The sequence below is a fragment of the Penicillium longicatenatum genome, assembly GCF_028827895.1.
Source record: "Penicillium longicatenatum strain IBT 33135 chromosome Unknown contig_4_segment0_segment0, whole genome shotgun sequence".
NCBI lineage: Eukaryota > Fungi > Ascomycota > Eurotiomycetes > Eurotiales > Aspergillaceae > Penicillium > Penicillium longicatenatum.
In genome coordinates this window covers 3,716,760-3,733,210 of record NW_026643122.1, presented here as the reverse complement: position 1 = coordinate 3,733,210, position 16,451 = coordinate 3,716,760, and the positions used below count along the sequence as shown (strand labels likewise).

Genomic DNA, 16,451 nt, shown 5'->3' with positions numbered 1-16,451 from the left:
ATCAAGAGGAACCCTTCCATAATAAGTGTTCTGCTGCCAAAGCTTGTTGTTTAGTGGAACTATTCCAACAGTTGCAAAATTCCTGCATGATACAATCCGCACGTTGCTGTGCTCTTCAGGACGAGAACCGAGTGCTTGATGTGGCGAATATACGACTTCGCCAGATACAAAGGGATCTCCAGTATCACTACGTTAATGAGGATCTGTTGGTTGCTTCCTATGACCAAGAATTTGAGGTCTTATGGAGAGAGCTGATTGAAAATTTGATTATCGGTACGAGAGGGCGAGTTACTTAACGCTTTGCGAGGAAATCCCAAGTCGATTCACTTGTTACAGTACAGGCGTCTTTCCAATAAACTTCACTTCTCTACAGCAATATCAAAAATTGGCTTCATTTTTTACACTGGGAGAGTATTCTAATATCTTTCACGAACATCGCACGTTATTAGGCTAGCAAACTAACAGATTCCAAAAATTATAGGAATTTCCATATACTCTCGGGGTATGGGACTTAGGCTGCTGCTTCGACATGTTTTAGTTCATTAGATACGAAGCATTTCCTGAATACCTCTACCCCTGTTAATTTAGAATGTATGGTTCTTCGTTAATACAATGGAACCTTAGATGTCAGATATGACATTAAACATGATCACTATAAGAGAAGCAGAGCTGGTCGGCTTTGCGATGAGCAGAGTTTGGCAATTTGACTTTTTCTTTTCTATTACCAAGTAGAGTTCTACTCCAGAGCGATGAAAATGTAAGGGCCAACATTGGTACAGTAATGAAGTAGCGCGATAGGACTGTGCGCCTACTTGTTTTGCGGTGCTAACTGGCCACAGTGAGTATCGCTTGTTGGATCTGTGTACGTACGGCGATGCTCGTGCTTCAGTCACTCCGCAACCATATCGTTGTCGCGGCATGTTTTTGCAGTGGCTCAGGTCTATAGAGTAGACTCTTATTGGGCTGCGTTAGGTAGTGCGCCAAGTCAAGCTATACTTAACATCTGACGCTAAGTCCTCAGAAACAATGCATAATTCAACAAAAGAATTGGAAAATATATGGCGATAAATTTTTTTATATCCCCTTGGAGTTCCTACTTCTACACTCTGGAAGTATATCGTAGAGTCGCCTGGGCATACTTCTGACGGTCGGCACGAGAGTCACGATCACGTGTGGCCATTAATTGTAACGTGGTTTAATGGAGAATATGTTCAGTAGACCTTTTCCGTGCTGAGGAAGGCTTAAATATGGTATGAATCCGTTGTGGACAGGAATGCCGCCCTATCAACAAACGAGAAGCTCTGAAAGCTCACACACTCACCCCTGGATAGAATGTAGTTGTCTAAGTGTTTGATGAGAAATTTGCTATCAGTAAATCACCGAAGGATGAAATTACACTGATCGCCGAACTGGCATGTTGATGGAATTGGGATGGAGATAGGAGAAGAAAGCATGAAAGACACATCGGCGGATGAAGCCTGCGCTAACCCGCTGACCCGACCAACTCTGGCTCAATGACTCATTAGAAAGTGCAAATAGATCAGCATCGACAGAATCGGTAAAAGGCTTGCCAGATCGCCTTTCAATCTCCACGTCATCTTCGCCATCTGGAGGAAAGTCGCATGGTATAGCGCGAGGAAGCTCTGTCCCATCGTACTGATGATTTTCAATCATGGGAACAACAAAGCCGTAACTCTGAGCTAGAGCAAAGAGATGATGTAAAAGAAAAAGCGGGTCACCGCTTGGTCTCTCAATTAAGCCATATTCGAGCGCACGTATTTTGTCTTTGCTTTTTCGCGGGACACGACGATAGTGTTCTCTTTTGCTCGTCAGCTCGAATGCATACTGTAGACTGAACCTCCAAAGATCACAAAGTTGCTCGCTTGGATCTATTCCTTCCCAGGGGAACAATCCTGGCAAGTCTCCAATATAATTATTCCTCAAGACTTTGTCGATAGTATTTTCACCTTTCGGAGGAGTGAAACATAACTGTCGCATGACCGTTTGGCCAACATCTAGGAATAAAATATCCTGAAAGAATGTCTCAAGTGTGGGAATCGGATAATCTATATTCTTCAAACGTCCCCAGATCATTAAGCGATCTTGCTGATTCATAAAGCCAAACAAATTCCCTTTGTCCCATTCATTTTCCAAGTCGCTCAAGTCCTGAGCAGAAACCTTCGGTGCTCGTGACCTAATGAGGCCTACTGTGGATGAATCAATTTGAGACAAAAGATCTAGATCTCCATGTACAAGGCCGAAAAATGATCGCCATATATGTCTTAAATAGCAAATGATAGGCTGTATAAGTTTAAACTTTAGCGCATCTTCAAATATCAACCCTTCCATCGGAAAGTATGGTTACCTCGTCACATTTCATGGCTTTGAGTTTATGTAACACACCGATACTCATGCCGGCCCAAATTCCAGTAATCGGCAAAAGAGAGTCAAATGCTTCCTGAAGGTCTTTTGAAAGTGTCCGCAAATATTCTCCTTTGCGACTTCCGTCCTCGGACTCAAGCACAGCCCACCAATAGTTTTCCGCCATCTGATTGCGAACGCCGGAAAAGACTCCCTGATAGAGGCGAATATTTCGATAAATAGTCCCATCCGACGGCCGATGCTCATTGGGAAAGCTTTCTCGAAGAGTGCGGTGAAGCTCGTCTCTTAGTGGGAGGTCATTGTCTTCAAACAACGATGTGTCACAATCAGTGATACGAAAAGATCATCTCAAGTAATGCAAGATACTTACTGGCCCCAGTTATGTATATATCCGCTATCCACCACGGCTCCTCAACTCCGAGTCTTCTGAAATTTTCTCTTGCTGCCCTGATGAGACTGCGATGATCAAGGGCAATGAAAGAGTATCCCTCAATAGTCCCCAATTGCGGGAAACCCAGATTAGGAACCAGGGTCTGCTGTTGCTGGACCACCTTGGACTGCCAGTCAGGATGGTGAATTACGACGGGGACGTGGTATTGCCTACTGAGGCGTAAACATCCCTGGATCTCCAGAATTCGGGCAATTCGGGTGACATTTCCTCCATCATCTATCAAATCCCGGCTATTCCACTCGGTAGCAAAATCGGAGAGCCGAATAATGGCCGCCCCCTTAAAACATTCATTCTGATAATCAACTAGTTCCCGCTCGCGTATTTCGACATCTGCTTGCGTCAATGCTTCAGGACTATCTGTTCTTGCTCTTCGTCTTCTTCTCGGTATTTGTGGCATGGTTACGCAAATGCTCTCGAATCTAGATTATGGTACCCTAATTCAATTTTTGTATGTAGGGATGTAGAAGGAAATTCGCGTGGTTTTATATTTGGAAAATTCACTTTTTGCTAGTCGTCCCAGGTTTTGTTAGGAAAGAATATCATTATTGATTACATTAGTATTGGGAAATAATTAAAACACCTGGGTATCATAGTGATCAAGCGCTATCGGCCTAGAGGCCCGAGAGTTTCACCTTACGTACATTCCCCGTCATAAATTGAACAATCAAAATTTGAACTAAGGGTCCCCTATCTTCTACTGAGTCATAGCCGAGATTCATGAAACAGAATGATAAAATGCAGTCGTTTCTAGAATGGGCTTGACTGATACATGCTGAACAACTACTTGCTGGCCTCGCCGTCAAGACCTAGATCTCCATTTGGAACCAAAAAGCACTTCTAGAGCTCTATTCCACGTCTATGAGGACTTGAAGAGGTATGAACCGTTGAAACCTTTCCGGTGGTCTATTATCAAATACTTAGACCATAGACTATATTACTGTCCTATCCAATATATCTAATGAAGAATTTATCGTATATTACTACTGCTACTAGCACTACTGCATACTGCTATATTAATCTTTACTAATATCCCATCTCACTTAGACGGATACGAAAATAGTAAGATAATTTAACATCTGGGTTCTCGCTTACGCTGTGTGATTTGGGTTTTGATCTACATCACTATCCTGGGCGCCTTTTACAATGTCTATCGATTTCGCGAGGGCGGCAGGATGATGCCATCTAAGTTGTAGTACAATGATTGTTCAATCTATCAATCCGTAATCAAAGTAGATTTATTTGCATATTGAAGAATATATGACTAGACAGCATAATTCCCTCTTTCCCATATTCTTTTGATGGCGGCTTGCTCAATAGTATATCGGCTCTAAAGCCTCAGCGATGGGTGCAGAGAATAGCTGGCCAATGCGGTCCAATAAAGCCCATTTTTATAATGGCCGTAATTCTTCCCGCCTGCACCCACTCAATGTCCCTCGAACTCTCATGCCGATGAGAGCTAACCTCTTCATGGTGCACTCGTAGAACGATACTGGGTTCTAGGCGTTGTATTGCAGGAGAAAGGATTATTGTGTGAGGGCGACAATTCTTTCATAAAGCAGGGTTTTGAAATTATAGTCCATGATCTACAGAACTGAATGAGAAACTTCAGCCCAGAGAGCTTATTACAGTTACAGGTGGCTGATGTGGGATCGTGCTTCGCTGTCAGCGGTTGCGCTGAGTATCAAGAAGAGTGATTACGTGTACAGTACTGTACAGCTGATTTCGAGAACGATTTTTAGTACATATATCACCCCTCACGCACACGAACGTTGTTTATCGGCTTACATTCAGAATGTGGCCCAAATATATTTGGCTTACTGACATAAGTACTAGTCTAGGAGTAGAGAGTAAATTACTGTACATCATAATATCGACTATAGCCGGTTCGGCTACCTGGCAAGAAAGAATGTCTGTGTCCTTAGGAAAGAATCTTTATTATTGCAATGGATATAAATCTGTTGGAAAGGAGAAAGAAATAGACTGAAGCATACAGACGCGTTCGAAATCAGTTTCACCATTTTACTCTCTTTGATTCTTTCCCGAACTTAATCCTAAAACACACTAGTCTCTGTTTAGTTTAACCAATTTTAGAATTCCGAATCGTATTGTAACCCCAAATCACATGATCAGCTACGTTGTAATATATTGGAAATAACCATACGACTGATACCTTATATCTCGATGCCTCACGAGTCACTACTTCAATATTAACAGCATTCCTTCTTGCGCAAGGTGGATGAATTATTATTGACTGAAATTACGCAAATACCACAAGGAAGAAAATTATATATAATGCGTCTTCGACAGAACAAGGAGCCGGATGCCAGAACGACGAGTCTTCCCTGCCTTGTCGCTTGTCAGAATGCGTGGTTACAACCAATCAACGAATGTGAATAACTCTGAATTTGTAATACCCCTGAGTGCTGGCAATTTATAACTTAGGGGAAACTAGATTACATAAGAAATATAGTATGCGGAATATCAGTTCCACCGATACGCCGCGGTATTCGTCCCGACATCGCTTGATCGGTCACCTGACAGCGGGGTACTTTGACGACTCAGCCGTAAGCTCTCTTCTCAAAATCACAAAGCTACAATAATGGCATACACGACGTCATATGACGGTTCAAACTCTGGGTTCCAAGTTGGGCAAAACCTTGGTCATATCACTCGTCAGTTCCGTGAGTAGGAGTATCTATAAAGGAATGTGACTAATTGTTGTGACTACCTAAGTACAACCGGAAAGATCATTGAATCAGGAGTGCCTGCGGGATCTGCGGACGACCGATCCTCACTATGACAAAGACCGTATTCAGAACACCAATGGAGGGCTGCTCAAAGACTCATACTGCTGGATTCTAGACAACAAGGAGTTTCAACAATGGCAAAACGACCAGAGCAACTGTCTCCTCTGGATCAGAGGTGATCCGGGTAAAGGAAAGACAATGCTGCTGTGCGGTATCATCGATGAATTAATGCGATTATTTGGGGACACTGCGAATATCTCTTTCTTTTTTTGCCAAGCTACCGACGTACGCATCAATAATGCCACGGCTGTTCTCCGTGGCTTGATATATTCGCTTGTCGAGAAGCAGGTATCTCTTCTCTCCTATGTGCAGAGACTGTATGATAAAGCGGGAAAAGCATTGTTCGAGGATACAAACGCATGGAATGCCCTCTCGAGGATCTTCACGGATATTCTGAAAGACCAGACCTTACAGAGCACCTATTTGATTATCGACGCGCTAGACGAATGCACGTCAGGCCTACCTTCCCTTCTCGACTTGATTACTCAGACATCGTCTGCTTACCCACAGGTCAAGTGGATTGTCTCGAGCCGCAACTGGCCTGAAATTGAAGAGCGTCTTGACACTACCCAGACCGCTCCGATCTCATTAGAGCTAAATGAGGCGTCTGTATCTGAAGCTGTGAGCAAATTCATTCAACATAAGGTTCACTATCTGGCGAAAGTTAAAAAGTATAGCGAAGAAACTCGTGATACGATCTACTGTCATTTGTCATCTAACTCGCAAGGCACTTTCCTTTGGGTAGCCTTGGTCTGTCAACATCTTGATAGAACATCGCGGAGACACGCTCTTAAGAAGCTGGAGGCGTTTCCTCCTGGACTGGATGCGTTGTACAGTCGGATGATCGATCAAGTTCGCAACTCGGATGATGCCGAGACCTGTAAACGAATACTGGCTGTTATGTCTATAGTGTATCGGCCGATCGCGTTTGACGAACTTGCCTCTCTTATTGACCTACCTGATGACCTCTCTGATGACTCTGAAGCCCTATCAGAGGTTATCGGGGTTTGTGGCTCGTTTCTGACTGTGCGCGAAGACACTATCATTTTCGTCCATCAATCTGCAAAGGAATTTCTACTCAAAGAAAGGCAAAACGTGGTTTTCCCTAGAGGTATAGAAGCTGAACACCATACAGTTTTCTCCCGTTCTCTTCAAGCCATGTCTAAGACACTTCGGCGCGATATCTTTCAACTGAGGTTGCCTGGATTCCCGATTGAGAAAGTCAAATCACCCAGTCCTAATCCATTGGCGGCTGCAGAGTATGCGTGTGTCTATTGGGTTGACCATCTTCACCATAGCCGATGCCATAAAAGGAATGATATAAGCGTTGATGAGATAGGGTGTGTGGGTGACTTTCTACAAACGAAGTACCTTCACTGGCTCGAAGCCTTGAGCGTTCTAAGATGCCTATCACAAGGCATAGCAGCTATGCTAAAGCTTGAGGGCTTGTTTCAGGTGAGTAACTGCATACACCAAAACCATCTCCACTTCTGATTTAGAACTACTATAATAGGAAGAAAGCAAACCACCGGTACTTTCACATCGAATCCAAGACGCCTCCCGATTTATTCGATACCACAGAGTAGCAATTGAACGTAGCCCCCTTCAAGTATACAGTTCACCTCTGATATTTAGCCCAATGTTGAGTCTCACGAGAAGTTGTTATCAAAGAGAGAGACCGGATTGGGTTTTGAATGAGCCATCGGTGGACAAAGATTGGAGTTCATGTCTTCAAACCCTCGAGGGGCATAGTAATAGGGTCCTCTCGATTGCCTGGTCACAAGATGGAAACCGACTCGCATCAGGGTCCTATGATAATACCATAAGGATCTGGGATCCGGCCACCGGCCAGTGCGCGTCAATCCTCGAGGGGCATGGCGATTCGGTCAACTCGATTGCCTGGTCGCAAGATGGGAGGCGTCTCGCATCAGGGTCAGATGATAACACCGTCAGGATCTGGGATCCGGCCACCGGCCAGTGCGCGTCAATCCTCGAGGGGCATGGCGATTCGGTCAACTCGATTGCCTGGTCGCAAGATGGGAGGCGTCTCGCATCAGGGTCAGATGATAACACCGTCAGGATCTGGGATCCGGCCACCGGCCAGTGCGTGTCAACCCTCGGGGGGCATAGCGAGTCGGTCCTCTCGATTACCTGGTCGCAAGATGGAAGCCGACTCGCATCAGGGTCAGGTGATAACACAGTCAGGATCTGGGATCCGGCCACCGGCCAGTGCGCGTCAAGCCTCGAGGGGCATGGCAATTCGGTCCTCTCGATTACCTGGTCGCAAGATGGAAGCCGACTCGCATCAGGGTCAGGTGATAACACCGTCAGGATCTGGGATCCGGCCACCGGCCAGTACGCGTCAATCCTCGAGGGGCATAGTAATAGGGTCCTCTCGATTGCCTGGTCACAAGATGGAAACCGACTCGCATCAGGGTCCGATGATAAGACCGTCAGGATCTGGGATCCGGCCACCGGCCAGTGCGTGTCAACCCTCAAGGGGCATAGCGAGTCGGTCAGGTCGATTACCTGGCTGCAAGATGGAAGACTCGCATCAGGGTCCTATGATAATACCGTAAGGATCTGGGATCCGGCCACCGGTCAGTGCGCGTCAACTCTCGAGGGGCATAATGAGACGGTCTACTCGATTGCCTGGTCGCAAGATGGAAGCCAACTCGCATCAGGGTCAGGTGATAACACCGTCAGGATCTGGGATCCGGCCACCGGTCAGTGCGCGTTAACCCTCGAGGGGCATAGCGGTTTAGTCCTCTCGATTGCCTGGTCGCAAGATGGAAGCCGACTCGCATCAGGGTCCTATGATAATACCATAAGGATCTGGGATCCGGCCACCGGCCAGTGCACGTCAATCCTCGAGGGGCATGGCGATTCGGTCAACTCGATTGCCTGGTCGCAAGATGGGAGGCGTCTCGCATCAGGGTCAGATGATAACACCGTCAGGATCTGGGATCCGGCCACCGGCCAGTGCGCGTCAATCCTCGAGGGGCATGGCGATTTGGTCAACTCGATTGCCTGGTCGCAAGATGGGAGGCGTCTCGCATCAGGGTCAGATGATAACACCGTCAGGATCTGGGATCCGGCCACCGGCCAGTACGCGTCAATCCTCGAGGGGCATAGTAATAGGGTCCTCTCGATCACCTGGTCGCAAGATGGAAGCCGACTCGCATCAGGGTCAGGTGATAACACAGTAAGGATCTGGGATCCGGCCACAGGTCGATGCGAATCAACGCTCTATATCACCTCCCCCTACTTCGTTCAATTTGGTAAACTCAATTTCAATCATCTGCACACGTCAATCGGTACACTTGATATAGGAACCATTGATACTGTCACGTCCACTCACTGTTCAGCCGTGCCAGAACATTACGGCTATGGTTTGAATGATGACTGTTCCTGGATAACATATAACGGTGTCAACCTCCTTTGGTTGCCTGTCGAATATCGACCAATAACTTCCTTTAGCTTTGCTATGTGGAAAACAAATTTGGTGATCGGGTGCTCATCGGGGCGTGTCCTTTTCCTTGCACTTACAGAACAGAGTCCTATCCCTGGCCTTTGAGCAACGGTTATCTAACACTTTATCTTCACTAGCCTATACGCTTATTTCTAGACTTACCTTTAGCTGAAGAAGTGGTGAGACTGTAGAAATCCCAAATTGGGACTACTTGCGTGATCTAGTTGCGGGATTCAAAGCTGCAAGTTCGTATAATAAATCGCTAGGGCAACATGTACTGTAGTCAACTATCTAGGAGAGACTAAGCTATGATCTATCAACTATAATGTCTAGGATGCTGTCACATTTCCCCTAGCTAGCAATAAGTTAGGGCCCGCAGTTTACAGGTCGTTCTTCTAGAAATAACCGAGCTCCTGCGAACGACGAGGCCTAAGGTCACGTGCAGTTCCCAATACTCCAGCATCCCCCAGGCGCTCGATCAAAACTATTTCGTCCGCTCACTGAGCAGGAGGGTGAGCAGGGGTGAGCATGGAGAAATGAATTGCCCCGTGTTGGACCAACAATGCCGCATCAAGAGGTTTCCACCACAGACACCCTGAACCTTCCAACATCATTACGCAAAATGGCGCCAAGGCTTCCTCCTTCGAAGCTCGAGATGATCCGTGACATGATACAGTACTTAGCGAATCGCTAAACACATCACAGATGGCCGAAGCGGCTGAATGTAGTGAGCGTTCAATAATCAACCTGCGCAACAACCTTCACCAATTTGGGAATATCCGAGCGCCTCCTACACGTGTTGGACGACGACGAAGCATCACCCCTCTAATGCTAGAGGCCATATGTGATCATCTTCTTGAGGAATCTGGGCTATATGTAGATGAGATGGCGCTCTTTCTATGGGATGGATTCCATATTCAAGTAACGAAATCAAGTCTTAAGCGGGCTCTTGCGTCTGTCGGCTGGTCGAAAAAGGTGGCGCGACAAAGAGCAAAGGAACAAAACGCCGATTTGCGAGATTTCTACCTACACAACCTATCGGACTTCCGATTCTATCACCTGGTCTATGTGGACGAGTCCGGATGCGATAAACGGATTGGTTTTAGACGGACCTTTGCAGGTTTCCAAATTCCATCGTGATCAACGATATCAGATTCTTCCTACATACGCCCAAGATGGTGTTGTCTTTTCTCGAATATTCCAAGGCTCGACTGATGCAGCTGTATTTGAGGATTTCATTGAGCAACTTCTCAAACATTGCGGAAAGTGGCCTAAACCAAAGCCGGTTGTAGTCATGGATAACGCATCTTTTCATCATTCTAAGCGAATCAAAGAACTATGTGCCAATGTAGGAGTAAAGTTGGTTTGCCTGCCACCTTATTCACCTGATTTGAATCCCATCGAGGAGTTTTTTTCTCTAGGCTGAAGGCGTTCATTACGCGGAATTGGCGGCGATATGAGCAAAGCCCGGACTAAGGATTCGCCCCTTTCTTTGAGCGGTGTATCGAGGCTGTCGGATCTCGAGAAGAAAGTGCAAGGGGCCATTTCCGGCACGCTGGCGTTGTTGTTGAACATTATTATTGAGGCTGGGTATTGATAGATCAACACTAGTTCTGTACAAACCCATTTCAGTGGCGTCGAATTTGAGCAGATATTTCCTGTATACGCATTTATTCTGCCAACTATTGCACTGCAGGGAGTGCATCTGATCAAAAGCTAATAAAAAAATCAATTCCAAGTCTAATCACGCCTTGCCAGCCACTGACTGCGAGCCCGCGGAGTTAGTTTCTTACGTGCCTCACCCATCTACTAATGTCACTTACGAAGCGGCGTGCAATTCCTACCGCAACTCCTTTTTTAATATAGAATCCCGCGTCATGGTCCTCATGGATCTGTTCAAGATCTAGACCGTTGGCCAGCGTTATATCGCATGCCTGTCGAAACTGAGCCTTCAAATTGTCGTCGACAATATTTGTTTTTTGCCATGCGCTGTATTCTCTCACAGCCAAATCTCGGGGGCTATTAATTATGAGCGGATCAGCTGTCTGTCTATGTTGCGGTGGAGACGTAGCCAGCGTTGCAATTGAGTTGGTCGCCGGTGATTGTAGGTGATGCTGCCCTCCTATGAAGTTGATATTAATAGGTGGACAATTTCCTGTAGCAAGCATTTTGTTGCCTTTAGCTTCTAGACTTTCCAATTTCTGCTGCTCTCACAGGAAGAGCTCTTCACGAACAGCGTCAGGAACATCGTCTTGACACTCTAGAATGCCACCACCTTCAACATAAGCGATCAGGCGTTTCAAATGATGTGTCCTCAGCTGATAGTGTTTTTTCCTATGTGGGTCCTGCCAGCAGTGCGGACCAAGATGACAAGATGGTGAAGGACAGCGCATCAAGGTGTAGACTGCCCGCCAGATCGACTGTTCCCCAGTTGCATGCTGTTCGGCGTCGAGTTGTTCATCTCGTTCGTTAAGCATCCTTTTGGTGATAGATGACCTTCCTCTTTTGTCGTTTCTGCCTATTGCGCTTCTAGGAGAATGGTCGTCCTCTATATAGTTAAAAATAATCATCAGCCGCAACTCTTTACCGCTGGCATGAAACTTCCCCCAAACGAGTATTTGTTTTTCCACAGCGGACCAGTTAGTATTGAGGTCATTGAACCGCTTTTTCAGGTCCGTTGCTTACGATCGTTGATCGAGACAATAATAGATGTGTCGTCCGACCTGACCCTTCGTTTGCGCGCAACTTTCTCCTCGATTACCTTATACAGCTTGTCCCTGAGGACCAAGGGCCAGTAAGCACTTGGAGTCAGCGCTACGTACTGCTCCGTGTCCTCTGACATGGACCGATTATTTACTTTTGACTTTCCACTCGATAGTATACCGAATAAAGCTGTCGGGAAGCTCGTCGTCTGGCCTAATTGCTTCCCACTCGGAGAGCCGAAGCAGCTTATTGGTTTCTGGTGGGGCTGAGAGTATGGGCTCGGCACCGTCCTAGGGGCAACGGTTCGGTGAAGGGCTAAATCCATATTCTGAGGGTGGCGTGTGTACGTAATATCCTGGGGTTGGAGCGTATTGCGAATCCAGGTCTGAGGGATCGAGGTCCTGAGCTTGGGGTTCATCACTGCTAGAATAGAAGTGGTTAATCATCGTCATCAATATCCGAGTAAACCAAACTTCAGCAAATTTTGGTCATTCAGGGTTCAACAGAGGGGCACCAAAGGAATGCAGGAAGGCGTTTGTAAAGGAATTTTTATCCCACCAGTGTTGTTTCTACGTATCTCTTCGCTCGTTCACTGTGTAAGTAGAGTAGTAGTGTAAACGGGGTGAATTGAAGAGGGGAGGGAGGTGAGAGATGTAGTGACCCGACAACCGACCAAATCTCCTGCCAGCCAGTATGTTTGGTTTGTTTGCAACTGGATGGTTCTAGACAGGCCCGACCCATACAACCATGATACGATAGCTATTTTTATGCCATTATTTATTACCGTACTGAGATACTGCCAAGAGTGTGGGTCAGGGTAAGATAACCATAAAAGGTATGGCGTCACGCAAGATAAAGTTTGAGAAACAATTGAAGAGAGTAAAGACGTGAAACTGATTTCGAGCACGTCTGTATAGTGTTCATATAAGAGAGAAAAAGACATGCCCCACGCTGATCTAAACAGAGTTATGACTTGACCTAAAGAACCGACCTTTGCTATTGTCCGTTACTAGGGCTTGACTGGGTATCTTTACTTGAAATACAGAGGCTGATATTTAATCTCGCTGTGTTCAAAGCGCGGAAATTCTATTTAGTTTCAGAATTTTTACTAAACAATCGAGTTTTTTTTTCAGCTTAGACCTTTATTGAAGTCTTGATGTTCTTGCTCAACACTCACTTCTCTCTGGACATCAAAAAATTCTTCCAAAGCCATCAAAGACATTCGCTCTCGATCTTTGATATCTTCCACTAGTGTTTTCAATTCTTCTGCAATCTGGTGAATGGGGTCAAAATCGCGAGAAGTATTGTATGGGTCATGCTGGCAATGGAAGAGAAGATCATCCGACGCCTGGCTGAGTGTATCTTGCAATCGCTTTAAAAGACCATAGCAGATACGATAAAATGTGTTCTCGCCTTGTTGTCGACCAAGCTCTCGAATAATGTCAGCAATCTCGTCCATCCTGAGCAGTTTCGTGTACTTTTATGACTTCATAAGTTTCAAATAAGCCTAGCACCGACGGGCAAGGAACATATTTCTACCAAGAGATAAGACGCATCAATAGGATAAGATTCGCAACACACCAAATCGAGGATCACGGCAGTGTGAATCGTCTCTGGTATTGTTTATGCTGCGCGCAATTAGGGTCTTTGGTTTGATATTGAATGATGGATTCCGGCAGGCGTTGTCCTGTATAGATAACAATCCGTAGCATCCCTCAGTATAATGCACTCAGCATAAATACATGCAAGAATACAGAATCCGCCGTAGAATTAGAGACAGTTTCTCATTGCGTATTGATCTAGCGGACCCCCTTCATTTGAAACAACATTTTGACTACATGAGATGGTCATGAGGTCGTGCAGCTATTATCCAGGACTAGATAGGTCGAACTAGTCTTATATTATGTGACGGAATGTGAGGGTGTGAAAGGATCCGGGAAACTAGATACCATATCTAATGGCTTGATTAATATTTTTTTAACAATACTGCATGATTATGATAAAGTTCCCCTGATTACAGGTAGGATCGAAGTCAGTTTCACCACTTACACACAGAGATTCTTTCTCAAACCCTCTTTCGAAACCCCACTATACCTGATATAGTTACTCTACCCCTGACCCCTTTCTTGGCGGTATTCCAGTACAGTTGTAAATAACAAAATAAAAATAGCTTCGGTATTAAGCTTGTATAGTCTGATCTTCTACAACGTTACAGCTACAAGCAAGGCAAACAGATGGAAAATATTGAGCGAACATCTGGGGCTGGCTGGGTATTGGGGGTTGCACGTGACATGGCGATCTGGGGACTCAGAGAGCATGATGGCCCCTCTCAAATCTGCGGGCCGCAAAAAGATAAGGTAGTTAAAGACTACCGTATGACGTTTTCGATTATTGCAACCACGAAGTCACGAAGTGAATCATTTCGATTCCATACTATACTATGCGTTTCAAATCGGTGGGAAGCAGTAGCACTTTCAGGTAATGAGGTCCAAATGTGTTTCTATGGGAATTTTGGGCTGGTTATCGCAGGCTGCGATTGATTGATTTGACTAGGCTAAAAGCCATAAATAATTTCCTGGATTAGCGCGGTGGAGTCACCTGATGATGAGGCTGAGGCCATGCCCCTCATTCAACTCATAAGAGTCTAAGGTCTTTACAGTATCTTGAAAAGCACAAGAGGCGTTTAAGTTTACCATGGCATCAATATCATTCGGTGACAATAACTATGCATTGCAGATAGGAGAAAACCATGGGCCAATACACGCGGAAATCCATCCGCCTCCAGGTAAGCCAAAAGCCAGATATGAAGATCCACTAAGTAACTAATCATCTTCTCAGAGCGACCGGAGACCCCACCCAGCCCACTCTCAACTGTCCCATTCCTGCGCGATGAAGACTTTGTGAGCCGCGACAAGCCCCTCCACCAGATGCGCGAGAAAAGTGCAGTACCAGGCTCGAGAATAGCGCTAGTCGGTCTCGGCGGTGTCGGGTGAGTGTAGAGCGATCATTCTATATTTTGTAATCATTTTGAATTTTGTTTCTCACAACTAGAAGGAAATCGCAACTGGCTATTAAATACTCTTATCGCATTCGGGCCGAATCGCCGGCAACGTGGGTTTTCTGGGTCCATGCGAGTAACGAAGCGCGGTTTGAGCAAAGTTTGCGGGATATCGCAGACCAGCTAAAGATCCCAGGTCATCTGGATCCCACAGTGAATATATTCAAATTGGTTAAAAGCTGGCTACGGGATGAGAAGAAAGGAGAATAGGTCTGTATTCTGGATAATGCCGACGACTATGAGTTTCTCTGTTCGCTTCCAGCAGTTGATAAGGGAGCTCCAGCGAAACCACTTCTGGAATATATCCCAAAAAGCCGAAATGGGTCTCTCATAATCACAACTCAGAGCAGAGAGGCTGCGCTAAAGATGGTCGCTCATAAGGATTTGATTGAAGTCAAACCGATGGAAAAATCCGAGGCGCTAGAGCTTCTCCAAAAGAAGCTTGAACAGCCGGAGGAAGACCAAGATAGTGAAAGCCTAGTGGAGGAGCTCGAGCTTATGCCGCTGGCGATCATTCAGGCAGCTAGCTATATTCGAAATCGAGCTCCTCGCTGTTCGGTATCACAATATCTCAAAGACTTCCAAGCAAGTGACCGCGAAGCGACTAAGCTTCTTGAGAGAGAAGCAAACTGCCTAGATCGGGACTGGGAAGCAAAGAATTCAATCTTGGTGACGTGGCAAATATCATTCAATTATATACGCCGGACCAACCCGTCTGCAGCAGGATTGCTTTCGCTGATGAGCCTTTTCGATCGACAAGGGATACCAGAGAATCTTATCCAACCTCGACCTTAGGCCGACTATGAATTAGATTCCGAGCTTCTAAATGGCTCTAGTGATGGGGAAACTTCTGGATCTGATATAGGGCCCGATTTTGAAGATGATATCACAACACTAAGGGATCTTTCATTTATATCTATTAGTGAAGACGGCACATCTTTTATAATGCATCGGCTAGTACAACTAACGATGCGTGCGTGGTTAAGGTCTAAAGGAGAAATAAACCAATGGCGGGAGATATTTATAAGCAATCTATGCGAAGAATTTCCCACAGGGAGATACGAGAACTAGGAGAGGTGCCGGGCGCTATTTCCCCACGTGAAATCCGCAATGTCATAACGACCTGCATCACCTAAGTGTCTACTACAATAGGCTACATTACTCTATGAAGCTACATGGTATGCGTCGCAGAGCGGTAATATCGCGGATACAAGAGATATGGCAGCAAGATCAAAAGAGCAAAGAACGATCTTATTAGGTAAAGAGCATAAAGAGGCGCTTAATAGCACAAGTATGTTAGCAATAGCATACAGGCTCGACGGCCGGTGGAAGGAGGCCGAGCAGCTCAATGTGTAGGTGATGAAGACTCGCAAGACGAAGCTCGGCGAGGACCATCCCTCCACGCTGACCAGTATGGCCAACCTAGCAGCGACGCTTTAGAACCAGGGCCAGTGGGAGGAGGCGGAGCAGCTCTTTATGCAGGTGATGAAGACTCGCAAGACACAGCTCGGCGAGGACCATCCCGACACGCTGACCAGTATGGCCAATCTGGCATCGACGTATAGGAGCCAGGGCCAG

At 46.0% G+C, this 16,451-nt stretch overlaps 4 protein-coding genes across 4 annotated transcripts; 1 reads left to right on the top strand and 3 right to left on the bottom strand.

Annotated features, from left to right (window-relative positions):
* Window positions 1-1,392: 1,392 nt before the first annotated feature.
* N7484_008199 (uncharacterized protein) lies at window positions 1,393-3,230 on the bottom strand (the record flags this gene model as incomplete). The annotated part of the gene is made up of 3 exons (XM_057118586.1): window positions 1,393-2,342; window positions 2,404-2,685; window positions 2,753-3,230. The coding sequence occupies 3 exons, from the start codon at window positions 3,228-3,230 to the stop codon at window positions 1,393-1,395; spliced, it is 1,710 nt and encodes a 569-aa protein (XP_056971621.1).
* Window positions 3,231-5,432: 2,202 nt separating this feature from the next.
* On the top strand, window positions 5,433-10,252 carry N7484_008198 (uncharacterized protein; the record flags this gene model as incomplete). Its single annotated transcript, XM_057118585.1, has 4 exons — window positions 5,433-5,514; window positions 5,567-6,899; window positions 7,468-8,845; window positions 9,818-10,252. The coding sequence occupies 4 exons, from the start codon at window positions 5,433-5,435 to the stop codon at window positions 10,250-10,252; spliced, it is 3,228 nt and encodes a 1,075-aa protein (XP_056971620.1).
* A 604-nt stretch (window positions 10,253-10,856) lies between these two features.
* N7484_008197 (uncharacterized protein) lies at window positions 10,857-11,280 on the bottom strand (the record flags this gene model as incomplete). Its single annotated transcript, XM_057118584.1, has 2 exons — window positions 10,857-10,877; window positions 10,936-11,280. The coding sequence occupies 2 exons, from the start codon at window positions 11,278-11,280 to the stop codon at window positions 10,857-10,859; spliced, it is 366 nt and encodes a 121-aa protein (XP_056971619.1).
* A 1,664-nt stretch (window positions 11,281-12,944) lies between these two features.
* Window positions 12,945-13,274, bottom strand: N7484_008196 (uncharacterized protein; the record flags this gene model as incomplete). Its single annotated transcript, XM_057118583.1, has 1 exon — window positions 12,945-13,274. The coding sequence occupies one exon, from the start codon at window positions 13,272-13,274 to the stop codon at window positions 12,945-12,947; it is 330 nt and encodes a 109-aa protein (XP_056971618.1).
* Window positions 13,275-16,451: the final 3,177 nt, after the last annotated feature.